Here is a 24,122-nt window from a genome sequence, read left to right as displayed (position 1 = left end):
CGTAACTCGTCCTCACAGCCTCTGCCTCCCCCTCGTCTCGATAGGGATGAGACACATGGCGACAAAGGCGGCGAGGATCAGCACGGCCGAGAGGTATATGGGGGCGGTGGAGCCGTCGCCGGGTATGTTGGCGGCCAGGACGGGGGCGAGCAGGCCGGCGACGCGGTTGAGGAAGCTGGCGACGCCGGTGCCGGCGCCGCGGACGGGGGCGGGGAATATCTCGGGCGTGAAGGCGTACAGCACGCCGTACATGATGTTTTGGGAAAAGGCCTCGACGCACGAGAAGGCCAGCTGCGCCGACGGCGTCGTGCCCAGCGTGGCGAAGCCGAAGAGGAACACGGCCGAGACCAGGGTCGAGATGGCGAGCGTGCCCTTGCGGCCGAGCAGCGGCGACGGGTGGTCGACTGTGTACGCGGCCAGGAGCGAGCCGGGCACGCCGACGATGGAGGTTATGGCGTAGTTGCGGTACGTCTCGGGCGAGATGGCTTGGGGTTGCGTCTCGGCGCGGGCGGCGACGATGGCGGCGGCGGTGGTGGTGGAGTCGCTGACGCCGCGCGAGAGGTACTGGGGTAGGAATGCGTTGAAGAGCGGGTAGCCCATGCCGATGGTGGCCCAGATGAACCACATGATGGCGGTGGCTAGGCCGAGGGTCTTGTTGCTGAACAGCGGGCGGATGCGGTCTCCAGAAAAGGAGGCGAGTTTGGCGCGCAGGACCGAGGTGGTGTCGAGAGCCGGCCGTCTGGAGGGCTCAAAAACATCGTCGCCGTTGTCGTCGTCCTCGCCGGCAACGTCGTCCATTATCTTCTCCGTCAGCCACGTCTTGACACCGTTGCGGTAGGCGAGGCCGTGGACGACGGCGACGGCCTCGGCCTGGCGGCCCTTGGAGAGCAGGAACTTGGGCGACTCGAACAGGTTAAAGACGAAAAAGCGCAGTGCAAACATGAGCAGGGTGACGACGCCAATGGCAAAGACGAACCAGCGCCAGCCCTGTTCGACGGGCCAGTTGGCCATAAAGTACCAGGCAAACAGGCTGGAGCAGAGCTGGCCGACGGGCCACCAGACGGACAAAAGGGTCAACAGGCTGCTGCTGGCGTCGGGGAGGAACTCGAGGAACAGGGCGCCGTCGACGGGAAGGTTCCCGCCCACACCCGAGCCCAGCGCGGCCAGCATCAGACACAGCCAGCCCCACGACGGGGCATACGAGGCCAGGATGCCGAAGACGCCCGTGATGAAGAGCGTCGCGTTGAAGGCGATCCGGCGGCCCATCATGTCGGAGCCGATTCCCCAGGTGAAGGAGCCGACGCAGAGGCCGAGGAAGAGGGTCGAGGTCGTGTAGCGGACCGTCTTTTCCGAGATGCCGAATTCGGCTGAGAGTGAGGGTAGGAGGAGGGAGACGCCCTTTTTTTTTTTTTTTGGTTGGTTGGGTTGAAATTTTTTAGCATACAATTTCAGTGTTTGTTCATCTGCACATGATAAAACCAGAAAATAGTTTATATAAAAGAATACACTCACCTGCATCCACAGATTGTCCGCAAACCAGCCAAACCCGCAGAGGAAAAACAGTTGCCAGTTATACCGGCCCATGCCAATGTCCTGGACGGCCTTGTTGATGAGCTTGGACTTCATCTCATAGGCCGTCGGCCGGACTCCTCCGCCGCCCAGCCGGACCTCACGCCTCAGACCCTCGATGCTGTACTCTGCCGCCCGCATCTCGAGCATGCCCGCCTCCTCCCCGCCGTCGCCGCGCTTCCCTCCTGCCTCGTCGTCATTGTTGTCAGCCGTCGACGGTGGCTCCTCGAACTCGGTCCTTCCGCTGCGCGCCGAGTGGCTGTACAGGTGGGCCTCCTCGAGCGGGATCAGCACGCCGGCGTAGCTGCCTGTCGTCTCCGCGCGGAGAGGCCAGCGAGGGTAGAGCCTCATGCTCTTTTTTTTGTTATTTCTTGTTTGTTGCTTTCCTTGTAATTTCCCTGAGGTCTCTTTTATATCCCTTTAGCCTTTCAGCGAGAAAAGACTCGACAAAAGGAAAAAAAAAAAAAAAAAAAAAAAAAGCGCGGGATATAATAAAAATAAATTGGCCCCCAAAAAATAAATTCAAGATCTCCCCTGTCCTCACGATGACTGTGCAGACACACCAAGGGTCACTAGATCGTGGTGGTATGGGCCTAGCGCGGAAGGTGTGATAATCGCCTGGCAAGATGAGATGATTTTGGAGTGTCGAATAGGTTCAAGGTAGATCTAATCAGAGACAACACGACAGGCGGACGCTAGAAAAGGGAAGGGGAAAAAACAAAAAAGACTAGTCTGGTTGTAAAAGCCTCGGCTCATAAGCGGCGGAGAATAAAAGGGTTTTAGAAGTTCTGCGGACACACACTCCCAATCCCGTTCCATCAAAGCTCAGGTAGATTGGTTGTGAGAGCTTTTTTTGTTCCGTTTGCGTGCGTGACGACTCTTTGAGTAAGGACCTGTTCGCTGCTGACAGGTATTTCGTTCTCTACCCTGCCTCGCAACGGCGGACCTTGTGAAATTGAGACACCCCGACGCGCTCCTCCTTGTAAACCCAACGGGCGGGATTTGGGGGTGTGTGATGTGGATCCCCGTCCAAGTTTAAAGCCGTCTGTTCCTCGGGACGGAGGGTATAAACTTGAACGAGTGAAAGGGAAGATGCCGTTCGATGGAAAAAGAAAAACCCACAATGAAGTCTACTCCGTTTGATGCTCCTTTTTTTGGTGATCGTTGTGAATTGTCCGAGGACAGGTCATCAGCAATAAGATTAAAACCCCAAACACCCAAAAATAAAAACTGGAGATGTTTGACAAAACCAGGTTCGGGTTGATCAAACCCCCCTGCGCCACCCAAGGCAAGAACTTTTTTGAAGCAAAAAAAAAAAAAAAAAAAAAAAAAAAAACACACACACACACACAAGTACAAAACCACAAAAACGGGTACGGTACAGTGCAAACAAAATCCCTAAAAGACAAGGCGAATCGGGAACTCGTACCTGGAATTCGGCAGCATGGATGATGCAAGGGTCCTCTGCCAACGGCCGTGTGATTGGGCGTATTGATCACGGGTACATTTCAGCTGGCACGGGTTTTCCCCGCGTTTGTTGTCACTGTCGTAGCAGGTGCTGCATGCTGCATACAAAGGAGAGCTTGACCCCCCACGCGAACCCGAAGAGGCATGTTACGAAGCTAACTGCACTGCTTCACTAGCCTAAAAAAATATACTTGGCCCCGTTGAACTTGATGACGAACATGTGTGAGGTGAAAACACTGGCTGACCCATGCAAATACACAGTATCATCCATCCACTATGGGGTGCTTCCACGTGGTAAGATTGCCTACAGGTACCTCAGTCCAGGCAAGGTACATTATATTACTACTGTCCTGCACAGTGCCTTTGCTTGATCAAAGCGTCTTCTGGACGGATTACGGATACCGGCTAGCCTGACGATCGAGGAGGGGTCGTCAAGTCCTGAGCAAAACAACTTGGTAATATTTCGCCGTTTGTTGTTGGTTGAATAATGCTCATGTTTGCAAAAATATGGTTTATAAAACGCCAGTCAAATGCCCATGCTGCCGACAGAAACAGTCTAGTCTACTTGGTCCCTTGCGCACCGTGAGGTGCACCGACCCTCCTCCTCCTCAGTGCCGTCCCCAGCGCATCCCTGACCATCGGATCCGACCGGATCGTGTTGTTGACGAGCCACTCCTTCATCTTGCCCTGCACGTTTGCCACGGCCTCGGCGTCGCCCTGGAACGGCACCAGCTCCATCTTGAGCAGGTTGTCAGCGTCCCCGGCGACGGCGCCGGCCATCTGCTCGAGGCGCATGAGAGCTTGGTGTAGCTGCTCGTCGGCCTTTGATGAATCACGTTCCTTGCGGGACACGTTGATGTTTCCGCTTGACGTGTCGGCGCCCAGCAGCGGGCCGATGTGAGAGAAGGCCACGTACAGCGTCACGGCGACCTTGCGCGCGAGCTGGATGGCCTGGAATGGTAGGTATGGGGTGGAGAGCTGCTGCTGCCGGTTAACGGCTGCCGTGCCGATGAGGGCGGACAGGCGGGTGAGGACCGGGTTCACGAAACGCACGAACAGGGCCGGGTGGCGAGGGCGGGTGATGATGTGCACCTCGAACAGGAACATGGCCGAAAAGGTCAACCAACGCCATGTGCGTCCCCACTCGAGGTATCCCATCCACCCGAGAAACCACATCAGGGCGGCGGTGGCGCTGTAAAAGGGCAACAGGTTCTGCAGGCCCTGCGAGACAAAGTCGTGGATCGTGGTGCAGCGCGTCCACGAGACCACGTCCGGGCCCAAGCGGTCGTAGGCGAAGCGGCGGGCCGGGTTGACCAGCGTCTCCTGGGCGGTCTTGAGCCGCATGAAGAAGAGCGCAGCGCTGCCGTCGCTGTCTCCCGAGACCTTGTCGGGGTGGAACTGGGCCGCGAGTCGGCGGAAGCGGGACTTGATTTCCTTGTCGGTTGCCGACGGGAGGAGACCCAGGTCCGAGTAGAAAGAGCCCTCGCGTCGGAGCTCGTAGTCGGCTTCATAGATGGTATATAGGAGGTAGAGGGATACGACGAGGATGTGGATGCGGCGGCGGTGCTCGGCGTAGCGGGCGGTGCCAGGCTGGGGTTTGGGATCGCCGGCGCGGACGGTTATGCCATAGTAAATCGTTTGTACCCAGCCGGTTACGAGCTGTTTTATTGATTTCGGAAGAGGTCAGATCGAATTCTGCGGCTGCCAGGTGGTGGTGAGGGGGACGTTTTGCCGGGCAATGAGTGACGGCGAGACTTACGTTGGGTAGAAAAGTCCACCCTATCAGGGATAGGAAGCCCGACATTTTGACGCAGATCACCTCCTAATTTTTGATGAACAATGTGCTGTTAATTCCCATGCCGCAAGTTTGTTGTGGAAGAATGGGTTTCCTGCAGTGCAAGCGGATGAAACCGGTCGAGGGGCGTCTTGGTCTTTCTTTGTCTTTGTCGCGAGATGCGATTGCGCGGGAAAGCTGTCCCCTACTGTACCTGTTCAGGATGTGGACAGTAGACAGATGCTAAGCTAGTTGATCCCTGCAGGTACCTGGCCTTACGGCAGGGATTCATTATCCAGCGATATACCCCTAACCCTGCACTTTGACGTTGAATGACCCCAATGTAACCAAAACCAGCCATGCACATTATTTTTTTGGATCTCGAATCTCTTTTTGATCGTCCTTGAATGTCAACTTCGACACACACTCGTTCCGCTGAATTTCTTCAGTGGGGGCAGGGGAGCGGGAGAGACAAGGACAATTACCTTGGAGCGAATGATGATTTCGAATTCATCCTCGAACTCGGGATGTTAATTCGGCAGTCTTCAATTACCGACTTCAACTCCCACCACACCGTTCCATCCCGAGCCTCGATGCCGATGCACCCCGCTGTCAGGGGAGTCTTGGTTCCGTGTCCCGTTTTTTGAACTCCCAAGGTCCGTTTCTGGTCTTAGGTCCGCGGGTAGCAAGCAGCTTATCTTGCCTTTTTGACTTTAGCCGCTTGTCAATCCCACGTTGGAACGTCACTAGACCCCCCAAGTCTGCAAAATGATGTGATGCTTAAAACGGCTTAAACGGCAGGTACCAAGAAATTTTTTTCTGGTTGGGTCTATATTGGCGATTTAATATAAACAGATTTTATGCACCCAACTTCATCCCATGAAGCTATCCCCGGACCGAATCTGTCTCTCGTCCCTTGGCGCCACTGCGGTCGTCACCGGAGAAATACTGTCCGCCTATGTATGCTGTTTGCGCAGATGTCTTTTTTTTCCGTCATTGGAACCGAAATGTCGCTTTTTGAGGCCCATGAAGGCTTGATGAGAGTCACATATAAGATGGGGATGGCCGCACTCTGATGAGAAAAATGAGAACCCACAATGTGAGAATTCATCAGTGGTTTTAGCCCTCCACGAATTCTTATTGTTTGTTCCCAGCCGCTCTTTAGTCTGTCAAGGCCTGTAGCTACTTGTGTCACCACCATTCGTGCTTGCCAACATGCGTTTCTCCAGCATCTTCAGCGTCCTGGCGACAGCGGCCATGGCTTCGGCCGCACAGCTGCAACAGGTCACCAACTGGGGAGACAATCCTACCAACATCCAGATGTTCATCTATGTGCCGGACCGCGTGGCCACCAACCCAGCCATTATAGTTGCTGTGAGTGATATTATTCCCCTTTTTCGGGAGGAAAAAAAAAAAAAAAAACACAATCGTATCAACCTCAACTAACTCAACGTCTCATCCACAACAGCTTCACCCCTGCGGTGGTAACGCCCGCCAGTGGTTCAGCGGCACACGCCTGCCGTCGTACGCCGACCAGAACGGCTTCATCCTGATCTACGCCGGCACCCCGAACCAGTCCAACTGCTGGGACGTGCAGAACCCGGCCTCGCTCACGCACGGACAGGGCGGCGACGCCAAGGGCATCGTGGCCATGGTCAACTATACTCTCAACCGGTACAACGGCAACAAGGACAAGGTGTACGTCATGGGCTCGTCCTCGGGCGGCATGATGACCAACGTGATGGCGGGATCGTACCCGGACGTGTTCGAGGCCGGGGCAGCGTACAGCGGCACTGCGCACGCCTGCTTCGCGGGTGCCGCGGGCGCGACCCCGTTCTCGGCCAACCAGACCTGCGCCCAGGGCCTGACGCACACGCCGCAGCAGTGGGGCGACTTTGTCCGCAACTCATACCCAGGCTACACAGGCCGGCGGCCGCGCATGCAGATCTGGCACGGAAACGCCGACTATTTGGTCAGGCCGGCGGCCGCGCATGAGACCCTCAAGCAGTGGAGCAACGTGCTCGGTGTCACCATCTCCCGCAACGTCACGGGCGTGCCCTCGGCTCAGTATACCCAGGTCATTTACGGAGACGGCAGCAAGCTGCAGGGGTTCTTTGGCAACGGCGTCGGGCACACGGCGCCGGTCAATGAGGACCTGATGCTTAGGTTCTTTGGGCTGATTGCGTAAAGGTTTTGGGAGAGAGATCCGTTTTTCTTTTCTTTTCTTTTTTTTTTTTTTTATTTTAGTTGTAAATAAAGGGGTTTTCATGAGGGGGAAACAACATGCCTTTATTGGGTATCTGCAAGGGAGAAAATGAAAGAATACGACTTGCTAGCAAAAGTCCTTTCTTCTTTCTGTAAATACATGACTTGATTTATCCTTTTGATTCTGGGCCGAGAGTTTTTCTGATGATGAAGAAAAATGAAAATTTGAATTGTTGAGACGTAAATGGGAAAGAGTCCCAAATCCGGTTGGCTTCGGCGTTTATTTTTTTTTTTTTTAACTAGTATGCAGTACTTACCCCATGGGGCGGCAGCTTACTCGGCTCTTGTTCGCCAAGCTCGTGCCAGCGTGCAAACTGCTAAGTAACCTGACACCTTGCACATCATTATAGACTCACTGCCTCGGACCTACATCTCTTTTTTATTTTATTTACTGCACCACCGTTGCTTTTCAAACATAACGCTTCGCTAACCACGACTTACTTTACTTTATATATAAGACCCTTCCAGGTTTGTCGCACACATTGCGAGATTTTGTCAATTCTTGATCGGCTGCAATTGCGTGGTCGGTCGGCCGGTTGATCTGCTGATCTTGCTGTACCTCGGCTTCGGCGGATAACATCACCAACTTGAAGGGAGAGTCACGGGCCAAGGGAAAGCAAGCACCATGGGAAACATCACGGTCGCCACACGGCGCATCGCTGGGAGGAGGAGTCACAAATTCACAATAACAACCTCTACAAACTATTTACCTTTACCATTATCGTCATTATCGTCATGTTCATGGCCATTTTTATCGTTTTCAACATCATCAAACCCGCAACAAGGCCGTAATGGCTCCACATCTACATTTACTTCTACACCCTCAGCACGAACCCCATCATGTATCAGACATAACTCTACCACCACCGGCAAACCACGCCGCCCAAAAACAGCAATATTCTTCCCTGGCCAGGGTGTCCAGAAAGTAGGCATGTTGAATCCCTGGCTGGAGAATTTCCCCTCCACCGCCCGGCCCATAATCCAGGAAATCGACGACTGCCTGGGCTACAAGCTTTCGGACATCATCCGGGACGGACCCAACAAGCTCCTGACGGCAACCCCTCACGCGCAGCCCGCCATAATGGCCACTTCGATCCTGATCCTCCGCGTGCTCGAGCGCGATTTTGGCTTCTCCCCGCTAGAGCACAAGGTCGACTTTGTGCTGGGCCACTCCCTGGGCGAGTTCGCCGCCCTGGTCGCGGGGGGCTACCTCAGCTTCCGCGACAGCCTGCGCCTGGTGCAGCGGCGAGCCCAGGCCATGGCGGCCGCGACCAGGGCGGCGCGCGAGGGGAGGCCCGACGTCGAATACGGCATGGTGGCCATCGTCACGGAGCCCGAGTACCTGCCGCGGCTGGTGCAGGCCATCCGCGAGTTCCTGGGCCACTCGAGCGAGGGCGCCAAGGCCGAATCGTCAGCCTCGGACGCCCCGATCGAGCACGTCTCCATCGCAAACGTCAACAGCAAGAACCAGATCGTGCTGTCGGGCGAGCTGGACCGCATAAAGACCCTCGTGGCCCACGTGCGCCAGTTCCTGGGTCACGACCCCCGCGCCGTCCGCCTAAACAGCGACAGCCCCTTCCACTCGCCCATCATGAGGCCCGCCGTCGCCGTCGTGCGGGACATGCTGGCCGCCGGCGGTGAGGGAGGCGGCATGGTCACCTTTCCTGCCAAGATCCCCTGCGTCAGCAACATCAGCGCCCGCCCGTTTGAGAGCGAGGCCCAGCTCAAGGACCTGCTGGCCCGCCAGTGTCTCGAGACCGTCAGGTGGTGGGAGAGCATACGGTACCTCGACCAGCGGGAAAAGGTCAGGCGCTGGATCGGCATCGGGCCAGGCAAGGTCGGAAGAAACCTGGTGGGCAAGGAGGTTGGCATGCGCGGCAAGGGCGTCGTCAAGGGCGCCGGCGTGTGGGGCATCACGGAACCGAGCGAGGTCGAGGAGGTGCTGAGAGGCCTGGAGGAGACCGAGTTTGTCGTTGATGAGCTGGAATGAGTTCCGCTCTGACTTTTTTTTTTTTTTTCTTTTGGGTTGGTCAAAGTTTTGGCTAGTCAAATTATACCAATAACCAAAACATATCACAACCCATGGCAGTAGTCGTTTCTACATGAAGCTCCTGTGGCAGCTTTGACAAACCAAACTAACTAAAGTATCAGGTAACCTTGGGCAACTCAACACCGGCGGGATCATTAGTGACATGTCTAGGTGTTCCCCTGTCATAGCTTCTTTACTAGGGTGTACGCCATCAGGGGCACGCCACATTAGTTGACGGATATTTCCTGCTTCCAGCTAACCACGGCTGACCTCGTCCCATTATTGCTCCTTCTGATCCTTGTTTCATTTTATTGGCTACCTAGTTACAGGTTTCTTTTTACGCGTTTTCTTTCCACGAGTAAACAAATAACCGTTCCAGAATCTCGTATCCAGGAGATGGAACTTTTTTTCTTTGCTTTTTAACAACAACAGGCAGGGCAAGGTATAATGACAAAACATGTTCCACTACCAAAAAAAAAAAAGATCCGGAACTTTCTTGGGTATGCACCGAAACAAAAAGAATGGCCCAATCGGGTCAACAATGGCACAGATACGCCACGCGGTTTCTTCCGGCTATTTTAATTTAGTTTTTTATTATCCATCCGCATACAAGTAAGTAGCACACGGACTCAAGCTCACCACATGTTCCGCTTGATCCCCTTTTTGTACATCAAATCCCACCGCACCAGTCAAGAAACATGAAGCTGCCGGTGTAGCGTGCATACAATTTGGGCCCGGCGGTTTGTCGGTGAAGATCTATATCTTTTCGGGGCGTGGTGAGCAGGTTTGTAATGATAATACTCTTTTTTTTTATGATAATACCGGGAGACACTGACCGTCATCCACCTCCTCCTCCTCCTCCTCCTCCTCTCCGGACGTTACTTGCGTTCACCGAGCGTGACCGCAAAGCTCATAGTAACAACACTGCTTGAGTTGCAGGTTTTCAAGCATAATATACAAGATAATCAACCAGGTAGCATCACAGCCACCGACATAATCCCTCTAATTAGCCCCTTAACCCGCAAAGAAAAGATGCCTCCCCTCTCCACAACAGCACAGCTTCTCCTCGTCCTGCTGGCCGCAGCAATACGGCCAGCAGCAGCCATCCCCGCAACACCAACCGCCAAGACCACCGTCAGCACGACGTGCACAACCTCATCGACCACGCACAACAGCCTGCTCGACCTCGGCTACCCGGGCTACGACACTATGACCCGCATCGCAACCACAACAACCACCATCATCGAGCCGCCTCTGCCCGCACCACCGCCCACGATAACAGCCAACGGCCCCGTGGCCACCGTCCTCGAAACGCACATGGTCGCGGGAACCGACACGACCTACCTGGTCCGCAGCAAGACGAGCACATCAACCCGGTTCTCGGCCTGGAGCTACACCACCACCCGGACCTGGATCGTACACCCCTTTACCGCGCAGCCAGGATCCGCCGCGCCCGCCCCCGCCGCCCCTGCCGCCGCCGGCCCAACCCCCGTCTGCCCCGAGACGTCTTGCGCCAACCCGTCCGAGGAGGCCGACAAGGTCCGCTCGCAGCGGGAGGCGGCCGACTCGCGGTGCGCGGCGCGCAACATGGAGACGGGGTGCCAGGCGCAGCAGTGCCAGGCACGCAGGGCGGGAGAGGGCGGCGAAGGAGGCGACAACTACTACCACTGGTGGTGCCTGCGCATCAGCCAGATGGACTTTGTCTTCCCCGAGCTGCGCATGGGGAGATCGTGCTGGTCCGCCGCCGACAACTCCTTCATGCAGCTCAACGCGCCCTGCCTCGCCGCCGACTACCAGGCCGGTTGTCGGCCGTGCCGCGGGAGGGATCTCGGTTGGAACGGCGCGAACTGGATCGAGCCGCCGCTGTGACCTTTGCGCTGATGTTGGGTTTGAGACCCTGAGAGCTGGCTCTTGGTTGAACTAGTCTAGTTTCGAGTGGACAAAAAACGCAAATCTCATTCGAGACTACTACATAATTTGGGCATATGTCAATATTGTCTTTTTGTTTCAAAATAAAAATACAGAGGATTTTGAGATGACCCTCGTAATCCCAATCGTATAGGGCGTAACATAAATATGCATCCCATCGCAACGCCCTGTCACATGGCCAGGAAAGATATGTAGCAAGAGTCCTATCCTCACATATTTAGGGCAGCCGAAGAATCATTGCCCTAGTCGTTTTTAAAAACAACACCCAATACCCCGCTGCCCGTTATTATCATCTCCGCTAACTGCGCCGTGTCTTTATGCATGTTTTCAAAACCAACAACACATCGCTGGCACCAACCCCAACGCGGGTCAGCCTCTACCCTGCGTCGCCGGCTTTCTCCTGCGCCGGCGGCCTGCCGTCCACGTTCTGCCTCTTGGCGTCCGGCTGGCTCTGCTCCGACGCCACAGCGGTTTGGTCGTGCGGCCTCTTCTTGTCAGATCCCCCGGCCCCAGCCGCTTCCTTCTCCTTTTCGGCACGAGCAGCCCGCCGCGCCTCCTTCTCCTTGGCCTCGTTCTTGCGCCGCAGCTGTTTTGATTCGAACTCGTGCCAGTCACCTTCGATAGTGGCCAGCCTGCATCGAGTTGTGAACATGGTCAGTGGAACCCATCCTAGAATATCTCAAATCACGAACTTGAGCCACCAGAAAGAAAACTTACTCAACAGCCTGTCTTGGAGCCGGCTCCTCCTCTGTGAAATAAGGATGTTCCAAGATTTCGGCAGCAGAAGGCCTCTTGGCAGGATCGAAGCGAAACATTGCCTCAAGCAGGTCAAATGCAGCGGGTGTCACGCGGTGCTGGTACAGTTTGGCAAAGTTGTTGGGCCTCTTGAAGGTCGGCCGCAACAGCTCAAACCAGGGCATCTCCAGTAGCTCCGGCCACTCAGATCGGCTTGGCGTCCCCAGCACCGCCCATATCTTATCCAGCTGGCTGATCTCGCCCCCTTCGCCGGGGAAGATGGCATACTGCGTCAATATCTCCACCATGACGCAGGCCGCTGACCAGATGTCAACCGCAGGGCCGTACCGCGTCTCCCCAAGCAGCAGCTCTGGTGATCGATACCATATCGTGATGACGCGATTGGTGTAGTCGAGTTGGTGGTGCTTTGCGTAGAATCGTGCGAGACCAAAATCAGCCAGCTTCAAAATACCGTCGTTGCTCACTAGGATGTTGGCAGCCTTGATGTCGCGATGTAGGACACCTCGCCGGTGTAGGTAGTCCAGCGAGTCAAACAATTGCCTTGCCAAGTCCTTCTTTTGTGCGGCTTCCAGCTTGAAGCTTGGGTGATTCAGCAGCCCTGTCAGGTCATGCGACATGTACTCAAAGACCATAAAACAGTCGTTCTTCTCCACCATAACCTCCTGCAACTTTACGATATTGATATGCCTCAGCGATTGCAGCAGTTTGACCTCGCGAACAGCCGTCACCGGGAACCCGTCCCGCTCTCCTTCCATTCGTATCCTTTTGAGGGCCACTAGGTTGTTAGTGTAGACGTTGATCGCCTTGAAGACTTTGCCGTATGTTCCGGCACCGACGACTGATTCGTTGCCCGGCTTCCGGTAATACACTGAGTCCGAGTTCGCCATTTCTGTCGGCAACCCTTCCTTTCTTATTGGCCGTCTCATTGTTTTCTTCACCATCCTGAACCGGGACTGGGGTTGTTGGCTTGATGGCTGCCTAGGCGCATCAGGCGGTGGCCGTGGGCCCCTGTCTTGACGAGATCTTGAAGATGCCGGCCCTGTTGGCACATCTTGGGGAAGATTTCTCTCCTTGTTGATGGCTTCTTGGCGCTGCTGCTGCTGTTGAGCTTTCGTCTGCGTCGGCGGTAATGCGTTGAACTTGGATGAGATCTCTGGCTTCGGTATTGTTGCAGGCACCTTGGAGGAAGATTTGAATTGAAACTTGATCTTTGGGTTTGACGGGCCACTCGGCGGTTGTCTTTCGGTTTGAGGCATTGTTTTTTGTGGCTGGTCTTGTTGCGGTTGGGAACTGTCTTCGCCATGTCCCGACTGGCTGTTATCTTCGACCTGCAGATCTTTAGAAGGTCTAAAAGGATTTTCATCATCCTTGGCTTGCTCATTAGGATGTTCATGAGCTTGCTGTGTTGCTGATTCCCCAACGTTTGAAGCTGCAGCGGGGCTAGCTTGGCCGCTACCTCCATGGACACTGCTTTCATGAACGCTGCCTCCATGTACACTACCACCATGTACACTCCCATTGTGGCTCGCACTCTTGAAACTATTCCCACGATACCCAGCTCGCCCGACTTGGTTGAAGGCGTTTCCTCCTCTAAAGCCGCCTCGGTGACCACCGCGGGCGGGACCTTGTGGGTATGAATATTGTGAATTGGGGCCTGACGGCGGAGCATATGACGGTGACTGATGATATTGGCCGTGTGGCCCCGTTGGAGTAAAGTTGCCTGGATTGTGAGGTCCGTTGGGCGTATAACCTCCGTTGGGAGGGTATTGATGCATATAGCTAATCACATGACATCAGCATCGCCATTTCGATAATCCTGTAGAGTACCACCAGTGTTTGCATACGGAGATAATTTCAAACGAATTAGACGACTTACCTAGGGGATTGATATTGTTGTTGCCCGCCCCAGCCTTGGCTTCCACCATAGGGGGATTGAGGCGGCGGTGTTCCATGAAAGCTGTTTGGTGTTGCATGCCCCGAAGAGTGCGAGAATCGCCTAGGTCCTGTGGGAGGCCCTTGGGCGTATGGAGCCTGCATCTGATAGCCACCACTTGGGCCGTAGCCGCCGCGATAGCCGCTTCCCCTCGCCGACATGTTCACTTCAACGCTGTTGGCCCCAGACACACGAGGTGCTTGCGACTTGCGGGAGTGCCGCTCTTCACGGCCTCTGCCCTTCTTTCGTGATCGCGGGACCTCGGGTGGTGGGGGCGTTGCTCGCCCGGCGTGATGCCTCCGCTCCGGTTGTGCGTCAAAGTCACGGCTGGGGTTGCGTCCTCGGCCCCTAGGTGGTCCTTGTTGAGATGGAGAGAATGGCGGGTGTTCGGCGCCGTGAGATGGAGAATGCGGCGATCGACCACGGGAGAAAGATCGCGGACGATCGGGTACTAGAGGCGAACGAGATCGACGTCTTCCTCCAGAGTCCCTCCCTGGCTGGGGAAGAGGTTTGCGGCCACTAGGAGCCGGACGTCCAAACTCGTCCCTGTCTCGATTCGGAGACCTTGAGCGGTCGCGACGGTTCTTGTTCTTCTTTTTCTTCTTTTTACGCTTCTCACGTCGGTCAAAATCGCGACCGTAACCGGGAGATCGCGACCGCGGTCGGCCCGGAGAAAACGGCCGCTGGGGATGCTCCTCCCTCCTCGGGCCTGCCTTGTCTGGTGCTGAACGATTGTCGAAATGATAGGGTTCGTCGGTTTGAGGACTGGGACCGCGACGCGGCCTTTTGGCTGAATGATCTGAATCTGCTACTTGTGGCCCGGGACTTCTTGGCCGTTTCGAAGTTGAAGCTGGGGAGGAGGCAAGACGCGATGGTTCGCGAGCGGCAGTGTTGCGGTGGGGAAGATCTTGCTCCCTCTCCTTTGCAGTGTCAGGCTGATCTAGATGCCCTGAACGGGCAGGGCGATCGAAGATGGAATCAGGTGCAAACCCTCGTCGAGGCTCCTGCGGCGGCCGCGGTGGCGATCGGTGTCTCGACTGACGCCGTGGTCGCTCTCGACTTCGATGCCTCGATCGACGGTTTTGACGCGCTCCCTGACGCGCTCCCTCGACAGAGCCCTGTGCCGATAAGTTTGACGGCTCGCGACGCTGATTTCTGGGGTTGAAGGACTCCAGGGGTCGTTCAATCGATCGCCCCCTGCCGAGGTTATCTCGGGGAAGTGCTGGGTGAGGTTGCTGCTGCTCGCGAGGTGGTCGTGGTCGTGATTCGGGGCGTCGCGGAGGAGCAAAAGACGACGACGGGGACGGAGATCTGCGCGACGAGCTCATATCTTTGCTTTTATCAGTGCTGAAAGCTCTCTGGTCATCCTTGCTGCGCGCGTCACCTTGTTGGCTGGTGCGGCCTTCGTTGGGCATTGCAGCATTTCGAGGGCTTCGATATGTTACGTTTTGGTCCATGCTCCACGGGGGCCCGATTTTGACTTTTAGTGTTGGTCAAGGCTTTCTCTCCTTCTGGGCGTGGCTGACTTAAGCCGCAAGACAAGGGTGTGTACCTCAGCGCGCGTTGCTACCTCGAGTCCAGTCCCGCTGAACGAATGGCACCTGTCGCCTCGCTTGCCTGCCTGCCTGCCTACCACTTCACGCTGGCTGGCTGCTGCGTATCAGTAACATTGATTGTTTCGGGCAAATATCTTATGAATCGATAATAGATGCAAATGATGAGACCGGCATTAGATCGCTCCAGAATGTTCGGATCAACCAACCATCAACACTCTTGCATGTCTTCCAGAAAATGGCCCGGTTCCTGTGCATACGATTCTATCATCAGTCCGTTGTCGAGGTTGTGCCGGCTTGCTGATGGACAGGCTGTCTGTCGTGCGAATGAGTTGATTCCGAATTAGCAGTTAAGCGTTAATCAAGAAGCCTCCGTGTCTGGAGCTTCTGCGGGGCCAGTTGTGGTCGCTATTACAGCTGATGGATGTACTGTTTGTCGAACAGACAGAGAATATGCGCTGGGAGAAGAAAAGAAGAAAAAGAAGTACAAAAATAAAATAAAAAATAAAAAAAAAAGCAGTCGCTTTACGCCAGGAAGAATTGGTCTAGAAAACAATTCAACTTCCGAGCATAGGTAACAATGGACTAGAGCAGCCCTGTGATCAAAGACAACGCCAATTTGCGACTGACTTGTAGACGAAATACGAAAAGAAGAGATGGACGGAAAGGGGAACCCTCGGGCCGCGTTCCTCATCAAGCTTCTTCTAATCACGGGCCAGCGGCTTGCTCTTGGGTTGTCGATAACTTTGCTAATGCCAAGAGCAATCAACCTAGCAGCACCATCCCCTAGCTCCAGATTCGAATATCTGACCTGTCAATCGGCTTTACCTGCTTGGCACCTGCAACAAAGCAATCCGATCGAGACTGATTGCTGATTGATTGGCAACACTCCTCGTAATGGCAGTCTGTTGCTTGTTTGGTGTACTCGTCTGCCTGTCTGTGTTGTAGTCAATCCCGTGTTGGCCCACAGTTGCTCGGATTTTTGGAGTCAAGATTTCCCCAGATAGGCGGCAAAGCATTCCACGAGGAATCAGCTGTGCTGTGACTGTGACAGTTTGGCTGGACTGATTCCTAGCAAGCCAGGCAGGCTAAGCCGTCTAGCAGGTCCAAAATTCAATCACGTATCGTGACTCTGCACAAGGCCGTTGGGAATCAATAGGCAGCGCGAGCTCCGGTCTTTACGCAAACGCGCGCTTGCACGGATTCTTCCAGCCGCTGCATCTTTCCCCTCTTGAGATCTCCGTAACCGCTTATTCCTTGCCTTGCCTTGCCTTGCCTTACCCTCAAAACCGCCGCCACAGCGCAGCGAAATCATCAGTCACTTTATACAAGAAATGTATGCACCAGACATTTACAGGCCATGTTCGATCTGACCAAACCCCCCGACTTCGCAAGCATCAAGTTGCTTGCCTTGCTGGGGACTCCTCGGAGTACCTTCTTGTATACATCCTTCCCGCCCATCATTCATCCACTTACGCTTGAGCTGTGAAGCTCCGGGTTTGTGAGTACGTGGCTTTTTTTGAGCATAAAATAACACCGAAAACCTTGTTCGGGATATCCACAGCACCGGCGCATCGTGGGATATGGGAGGTTAGCAACGGCTGGAACCGCATGTGAGTTAACGAAGTCAGCGTAACAGGTCGAAAAGCGACCGCCACCTTCACAGGCCACCATGGGAATAGACAGGATTATTTCCGCCTTGACAGAAATACTATTTCCATCAATACACATCGACGTGCCGCCATGTTATGTCCCTGTCTCGCATTGTAGCATGATCTTTTTTCCATGTCTCGCTGACCCAGGTCGTCGATCTCAGAGTTGTCCTCGTCACAGTCGAGTCATACCACGCGGGGTGTTTATGAAATCCAAATTGTACTCTAAGTCTGGCCGGGACTGATCGTTCGCTTAGCAGGGCCATGGCTGGCTCGTTGCAGAGATGTTTCGTCATGTCACTGACGCGCCGAAATTTTACGTTGAAGATCCTGTAGGTAAGGCAAGGGTTATATATCGTTATCTCGGCTGTGGTTTGGCGTAGAGACTTCTGGGGCAAAATCTCGTTCAGCGTTGCAGAGGAACAGAGGAACAAGATCAGCAAGCATATCGTCAGACACTGCCTAGGTGTCAAATATACCCACCACCTTGGTGGGCATTTTTCCTGTGAGGATGCAAGTGTCGGAACTCTAGGCTAGTGCTTCGATTTCCCCGCTGGGACTACTCTGCCCGTACCCACCTTGCCTCAGGGATGTGGTGCATCACGTGGTTTGAGTTTGTCCTGTCTCAGCTTTCATATTTGACAGAGATATATTCTCTGCCTGCAACATGTATCTGAAAGCATGGAATCACGGGGTGCAGAACAGACTAAATTGGTTTAAAGAATTTTCATTGGAAACAAAAACACTATGTTCACAATAGATGGCACGCCGTGACTTGATGTGCCAATAGTGAACAATTCAAACTGTGGTCACGGGTTATCCCACATGTCCTTCTCTCTACTACTATCACTCACCTGACTTACCAACCACGAATCCTGAGCTTTCTTTTGCGCTCCTCTTCTTCCGCGTTCATATGCTGGACGTACTTGTCCGCGACGTAGCTCCTCAGTTCAATAGACATACGTTGGAACGCCTCTTCCTTGGACCAACTGCTTGGGTGGTTCAGCTTGTAGTCGCTAAGCTCCTGCATCAGCTGCTCATGGTCCCTTCTAAGCTGCCTCTGGGACTCCCGGCTCCTGATATACCAGTCACTGAAGCACGGCGCCATCATAACTTTGCTGGTGCAGTCGCACATGATGACGTCGCCATCTTGATCTAGAAAAACTCCGCTCGGGTACCTTTCGCAGCTAGGCCTGGTGCCAAAGGCAGCCACAGACTCTGGCATCAGCTTAGTTTCCGGCTTGCCTTGGTTAATATGGCTGTCGAAAGTGTGGGGGAGAGAATTTAACTCGCCAAAATCCCAAACCTGCATAGTACCTAGGCCTTCATCGTTTCGAACGCATTGGTTGCCAAGAACCAAGTTGTTACCATGGTTAACAATGCCGCTGTTCGGGTGGCCGAACAGACAGGTTCCATAGGCCATTTTCGTGCATTGAGATCCATATCTGCAAGGTTTTACGCCTTTAGTCCGCTGATTCGACTGATTTCGAGTAACGTTGTTTTTATTGCGGTTTCGATTGTTATTGCTGCTATTTTGGTTGTTCATCTGCTGTCTGTTGTTGTGTTTGTTGTTGATTCCATTCACCTGTTGCTGGTTGTTAAAGCCTCTACTGTGCCTGGCCATTTTTGGTGTGGGGGAAATACAGTGTATCCTTTGCTATTGAATCGAAAAGTAGTGACCGGCACGTTTTCGTGAGTGAAAAGTAGTATATGAGAGATGATGGAATAATACAGCCCAAGACTGAAGTTGGTAGTATCTGGACAGCCCGGTCCTGGTTATTGTGAGTTGAATATACAGTGATTTGGTACAAAGAAGCCAAGTGTGAAAGTATGCCAACCGAGCCTCTCCTTGGGTCAAATATATATCGTTCGCAACAAATCATGGCTTTGTTCAAAATAACTTGATACCCTGCCAGAGGCTGTGTGGTAGAAAGCTTTCAAAGAACGAATCAACAAAGCGGAGCCCTCTGATACATCCAGTCAACAAGGGGAGTCTTTGGGAGTCGAATACAATAAACCACAAAGAGACATAAAATGCGCAATCCAATAAACCCAGATAAAGACAAGCGAGGGTTCTAATAATAGATATCTGGGCTGCGATAGCGAACTGACATCAGCAACACAATCGAGCCATTTATAGCTCGGCAACAGTTATTTGCAAATTCCGTCTGTAACGTATCTATATCTTGGGTGACGAACATAATGGTTGTGCCATTGGCGCACAGCTGTAATCACGTATGCGTCTGATTAAAGCTTGCACGACGGGACAGCTTATGATGCAGTCGAATCTACAGGTGCTGAGAGCTAGGGGCTAGAGCTTCATCCCCGCAGCAAATGTCGTCATAGCTTCTCGCGAAAAAAAGTGGGAGGAGCAAGATATCCATAAACATACGAGCCGAACAAGGTGGGCACAGTGCCTAATTGCTCTGGACAGTGACTGTGACGTACTGTACGGTACACGACTTTTCCTTACCATGCGGGTGCTGCCGGGTCGGTGAACCCGGCGACTAACACGAATGGTTCCCAAAAGACGCATACATTGGACGGGTTATTCAAAAAAAGATAAGCCGAGAAACCATTTCGATGCAGGAAGAATTTTATCTGTTGGGGATGGGTAATTGACGCCCACGGAATGACCCAGGCTACCACGTCTAACCGCTTTAGCGCCCGTGCAATAATAAGAAATTTCCTCATCCCAAGCGATCGTACTACTTGCGGTAAGAGTGTGCCGGCCAGGATGAGACAATGGCACAGAAACGAAAGAAAAAGGAATGAAAGAAAAGTCTTTGCCGGAATGTTGAAGCGCGGGATGATGCCGTGACCCTGACCGCAACGCATACCTTCTTCCTTCGTTTCGCCTACCAGAGCAGACAGACAGACAGACAGACAGACAGTGAGGACACTTGAGTTTTGACCATTGTAACCACAGTGCAAGCACCTCCCCAGACGAATCGATTGTGGCTCCGGTTTTTCGCTTGCCCACACATCGTTGCCCGGCGTGTGAGCTTCGATTACCCCGGTTGGCCCCATTTTATCTATTGCATCCCATAGAACAAATGGGCAGTGTCTTGGCGCGATTACCCAACCACCGTGCACCCTCCAGACCACAGTTGCTGCTGCCCTTTCCTCCGCCCCGAGGTCTCCATCTATCTTAATTACCCTAGGAACCTACCTGAGTACGGGACATTTGGATCTTCAGTTTCTTTTTCTTTTTCCAGTTTCCTGCTCCGCCATTCTCACTAACGCCATTTCGCATTCTGTGTTACCCGTAGCTGGGTAGCTTCAATAGTATCTCCTGGGATCAATTGCTAGCTACCAAAGGTCGACCTCTAGCTCGAGTGTCTCACAAGCTCATTAGCCCATTCTGCGTCTCTTTTTGCGCCAAAACTTTTTCGGGCTGGACAGCTCCCATTGACGTCTGCAGCGTCGAATTGCTTCCTGCATCCCACGTAACCACAGCAAATACAACCAGCTGCTCAAGCGCCGAGACTCTTGATCTTGGTGTGAGTACCCACAAGCTTGACAATCCTCGCCTCCTCCCCGCCCGACATCCTTACCTTACCTCCTATCCTCCTTACCTCAGACATCCACATCTTGCTGCAGACATATCGCCCGAGTGTCTCCGGTACAACGTGGTGGCGTTACCGCTTTCAAACCATAATTGGCTTGTTACATCATTTCTTCTTCAGCTAGTCTCCCGTCGATACTTCTGTTTTTCGCTCCCCTCGACAGACTACTACTACTCTTATTACCACCCACTGCCGCTCTTTGCAGTTGCAGTCCTAATAAATCTTGCCAGCCAAACGACACACCAACATATCACATTGGAACATACGACGTGTTCCACAGAATACTGATGTCCTTTGCCTACAGTACTGCTGCCGATATGGCGGAAGGCGGAGAACGCGAGCCTCGCGAGGTCAAGAACCACATCCTGTTTGAGATTGCAACCGAAGTTGCACACAGAGGTATGACTGCCACAGATGCGCGAAAAACCCGTCGGGTGGGGCTCGCTGACAGATGTGCCTTTGTCTAGTTGGCGGTATCTACTCCGTCATCAAATCGAAAGCTCCCGTTACGACGGCCGAGTATGGCGACCGCTACACCTTGATTGGTCCGCTCAATCATACTTCTGTAAGCTTGGCAATACCCCACCCGCAGCCAGCGAGCTTGCACAGGAACTAACAGATGGCCCTTACCACAGGCTGCTGTCGAAGTTGAGGAGCTCGAACCGAAGGACCCTGCGCTCACTGCCACGATCCAGTCGATGAAGGATCGTGGCATCGGCATATTATACGGACGATGGCTTATCGAGGGTGCACCGCGCGTCCTGCTAATCGATACAAAGACTGCCTACCAGCATCTCGACGAGTGGAAGACTGATCTTTGGAACGTTGCTTCCATCCCTTCGCCTCCTGGTGACGACGAGACCAACGAGGCCATTGTGTTTGGTTACCTGGTTGCTTGGTTCCTGGGAGAGGTACGCATCCACATGGGCGAATCGCCCGCCGCAATCGCCTTATACGTCCCGTGCTGACATTATCGTCTTGTTGCAGTATGTTTGCCACGAGAAGAAGAAGGCGGTCATTGCCCATTTCCACGAATGGCTTGCGGGAGTTGGACTGCCTCTGTGCAAAAAGCGACGTATTGATGTCACCACCATCTTCACCACTCACGCCACTCTGCTGGGAAGATATCTTTGTGCTGGTTCCGTCGATTTCTACAACAATCTCCAGTGGTTTGATGTGGATGCTGAAGCTGGAAAGCGTGGTATTTACCACCGATACTGCATCGAGCGTGCTGCTGCCCACTCGTGCGATGTCTTCACCACTGTCTCGCACATCACTGCATACGAAAGTGAGCACTTGCTGAAGCGCAAGCCCGATGGTGTCCTGCCCAACGGATTAAACGTGACCAAGTTTGCAGCCATGCACGAGTTCCAAAACCTCCACGCCCAATCCAAGGAAAAGATCCACGACTTTGTTCGGGGCCACTTCTATGGCCACTATGACTTTGAGCCCGAGAATACTCTGTACTTCTTCACAGCCGGTCGGTACGAGTTCAGGAACAAGGGCTGCGACATGTTCATTGAGTCTCTGGCGAGGCTCAACCACCGTCTCAAAGCCTCTGGAAGTAAGACTACTGTCGTGGCTTTCGTCATCATGCCTGCTCAGACGTCCTCCCTCACTGTGGAAGCCCTGCGGGGTCAGGCCGTGGTCAAGTCTCTCCGGGACACAGTCGATGTGATTGAGAAGAGCATTGGTCGCAGGATCTTTGAGCGTTCTCTGAAGTGGCATGATGGCGACCCTCTTCCCGACGAGAAGGAACTGATTACTAGCCAGGACCGCGTGCTACTCCGCAGACGTCTGTTTGCCATGAAGCGTCACGGGCTTCCGCCCATTGTCACCCACAACATGGTGAACGACGCCGAAGATCCAATCCTCAACCAAATCCGTCGTGTCCAGCTCTTTAACCACCCATCAGATCGCGTCAAGATTGTTTTCCACCCAGAATTCCTCAATTCGGCCAACCCTGTGCTGCCCCTCGACTACGATGATTTCGTCCGTGGAACCCATCTCGGCGTCTTTGCATCATACTACGAGCCGTGGGGTTACACCCCGGCCGAGTGCACCGTCATGGGTGTTCCCTCGATCACGACCAATCTCTCGGGCTTCGGTTGCTACATGGAAGAGTTGATTGAAAACTCTAGCGACTACGGCATATACATCGTAGACCGCAGGACCAAGGGTGTCGACGACTCTGTCAATCAGCTTACCAACTGCATGTTGGAGTTTTGCCAGAAGAGCCGTAGGCAGCGCATCAATCAACGCAACCGTACCGAGCGGCTTAGCGACCTCCTTGACTGGAAGCGAATGGGACTCGAGTACATAAAGGCGCGTCAACTTGCACTACGTCGGGCCTACCCGAACTCGTTCGACGGTGACGACACAGCCGATTTTATGAACAACAGCGACCAAAAGATCTCGCGTCCCTTCTCGGTCCCCGGATCTCCTCGTGACAGGGCTGGGATGATGACGCCTGGTGACTTTGCCAGTCTGCAGGAGGGCAGGGAGGGACTGAGCACTGAGGACTACGTATCGTGGAAGCTTCCGTAAGTACATTTCTGATTTGAACCCTGAGCGAATGTCAGCATTCGGATGTTAGAATTACGGTGACTAACGGTAGCGCTTTCTGCATGAAAACAGGGAGGAGGAGGACCCCGATGAGTACACTTTCCCCCTGACCCTGGGGGCGAAACAGCGGCCTTCAGGCCCCGCCAGCCCGCTTGACGGCGTGCATCTCAACGGCAACGGCAACTAGAGGAGCCGGAGTAGCCGCCTGGGTAGCGCGAGTAGTCCCAGCCAAGACGGCATTCGATTTCGACATTCCCAGGAAATCAAAGACTCAGACAGTTCGGGGCAGGTGGGAGATAACTGAGAACGAAGGACAGGTTAACACCAAGCAGTACCGCTGGTGGAAATGTGGCTGAACGGATCATGATCTTCATTGATGTTTGCAGGACACAATTCAAAGGTGGGAATGTGGGAGGGCGGAACAAGTAATGCGGAAGCCGGGGAGGGGAACGACGGTGTTCATCTATGTCGGTTTGAGTTTTGATGATGGTTGCATTGTACAAACCGTACTTTTGCGAAAGTTTCCTTTGTTTGTTGTTTTGTTCCCCCTCGCATAATCTTGGGATTATTTCTTTTATCGCATTATACTGGAAAGGAGAAAAGAAAAGTATTGATCAGATAGTCGTTTGATTGCATGTCAATTTTCCATTATGGCAGATGTGTTATATTTCTGGCACTAACAAAGACTCATCATGCCTCATCCTCTAGCAATGATCTGGACCAGGTCTAGCAGTAGTTTAAAATAGGCGAGACTTGAGAGGAATAGGCGGTCTTGTTTTAGATTGAACTCTCGTGTGCACATTTTTTCTTTAGTAGGGAATGGACAAGAGCGGACGTGAGCCCTGTCAAGATAGGTACCCAATCAGGCCAGCCTTGCCAGTCGAATTGAGTGGGTGGCGATGAGTAGAGACCGGTTGGTGGTGTTGTCAGAGCTGAAAGATCAAGTAGTTGAAATCAGCATTCAGCTTGGCTTGTTTCTGACAGCAACAGGAATCATCCCATCAAAGGACGGTCGGTTCCTTTCCCGCTTTTTGTTCCTTTGCCATTTCTGACAAGCGATT

At 53.6% G+C, this 24,122-nt stretch overlaps 8 protein-coding genes across 8 annotated transcripts; 4 read left to right on the top strand and 4 right to left on the bottom strand.

The window, feature by feature from the left end:
* Positions 1 to 12: 12 nt before the first annotated feature.
* PpBr36_01939 (uncharacterized protein) lies at positions 13 to 1,920 on the bottom strand (the record flags this gene model as incomplete). The annotated part of the gene is made up of 2 exons (XM_029889123.1): positions 13 to 1,398; positions 1,513 to 1,920. The coding sequence occupies 2 exons, from the start codon at positions 1,918 to 1,920 to the stop codon at positions 13 to 15; spliced, it is 1,794 nt and encodes a 597-aa protein (XP_029751463.1).
* Positions 1,921 to 3,597: 1,677 nt separating this feature from the next.
* PpBr36_01938 (uncharacterized protein) lies at positions 3,598 to 4,840 on the bottom strand (the record flags this gene model as incomplete). Its single annotated transcript, XM_029889122.1, has 2 exons — positions 3,598 to 4,695; positions 4,796 to 4,840. 2 exons carry the CDS (start codon positions 4,838 to 4,840, stop codon positions 3,598 to 3,600), a joined length of 1,143 nt encoding a protein of 380 aa, XP_029751464.1.
* A 1,185-nt stretch (positions 4,841 to 6,025) lies between these two features.
* Positions 6,026 to 6,998, top strand: PpBr36_01937 (uncharacterized protein; the record flags this gene model as incomplete). Its single annotated transcript, XM_029889121.1, has 2 exons — positions 6,026 to 6,184; positions 6,279 to 6,998. The coding sequence occupies 2 exons, from the start codon at positions 6,026 to 6,028 to the stop codon at positions 6,996 to 6,998; spliced, it is 879 nt and encodes a 292-aa protein (XP_029751510.1).
* Positions 6,999 to 7,700: 702 nt separating this feature from the next.
* PpBr36_01936 (uncharacterized protein) lies at positions 7,701 to 9,065 on the top strand (the record flags this gene model as incomplete). Its single annotated transcript, XM_029889120.1, has 1 exon — positions 7,701 to 9,065. One exon carries the CDS (start codon positions 7,701 to 7,703, stop codon positions 9,063 to 9,065), a length of 1,365 nt encoding a protein of 454 aa, XP_029751511.1.
* A 1,071-nt stretch (positions 9,066 to 10,136) lies between these two features.
* Positions 10,137 to 10,973, top strand: PpBr36_01935 (uncharacterized protein; the record flags this gene model as incomplete). Its single annotated transcript, XM_029889119.1, has 1 exon — positions 10,137 to 10,973. The coding sequence occupies one exon, from the start codon at positions 10,137 to 10,139 to the stop codon at positions 10,971 to 10,973; it is 837 nt and encodes a 278-aa protein (XP_029751508.1).
* Positions 10,974 to 11,409: 436 nt separating this feature from the next.
* Positions 11,410 to 15,179, bottom strand: PpBr36_01934 (uncharacterized protein; the record flags this gene model as incomplete). Its single annotated transcript, XM_029889118.1, has 3 exons — positions 11,410 to 11,665; positions 11,751 to 13,568; positions 13,666 to 15,179. The coding sequence occupies 3 exons, from the start codon at positions 15,177 to 15,179 to the stop codon at positions 11,410 to 11,412; spliced, it is 3,588 nt and encodes a 1,195-aa protein (XP_029751509.1).
* A 2,607-nt stretch (positions 15,180 to 17,786) lies between these two features.
* On the bottom strand, positions 17,787 to 18,350 carry PpBr36_01933 (uncharacterized protein; the record flags this gene model as incomplete). Its single annotated transcript, XM_029889117.1, has 1 exon — positions 17,787 to 18,350. The coding sequence occupies one exon, from the start codon at positions 18,348 to 18,350 to the stop codon at positions 17,787 to 17,789; it is 564 nt and encodes a 187-aa protein (XP_029751496.1).
* A 2,433-nt stretch (positions 18,351 to 20,783) lies between these two features.
* Positions 20,784 to 23,248, top strand: PpBr36_01932 (uncharacterized protein; the record flags this gene model as incomplete). The annotated part of the gene is made up of 5 exons (XM_029889116.1): positions 20,784 to 20,895; positions 20,964 to 21,061; positions 21,132 to 21,407; positions 21,484 to 23,039; positions 23,134 to 23,248. 5 exons carry the CDS (start codon positions 20,784 to 20,786, stop codon positions 23,246 to 23,248), a joined length of 2,157 nt encoding a protein of 718 aa, XP_029751497.1.
* Between the last annotated feature and the right edge of the window lie 874 nt (positions 23,249 to 24,122).

The sequence above is a fragment of the Pyricularia pennisetigena genome, chromosome 2 (assembly GCF_004337985.1).
Source record: "Pyricularia pennisetigena strain Br36 chromosome 2, whole genome shotgun sequence".
Classification (NCBI taxonomy): Eukaryota; Fungi; Ascomycota; class Sordariomycetes; order Magnaporthales; family Pyriculariaceae; genus Pyricularia; species Pyricularia pennisetigena.
This window is presented reverse-complemented; position numbering and strand designations above follow the sequence as displayed.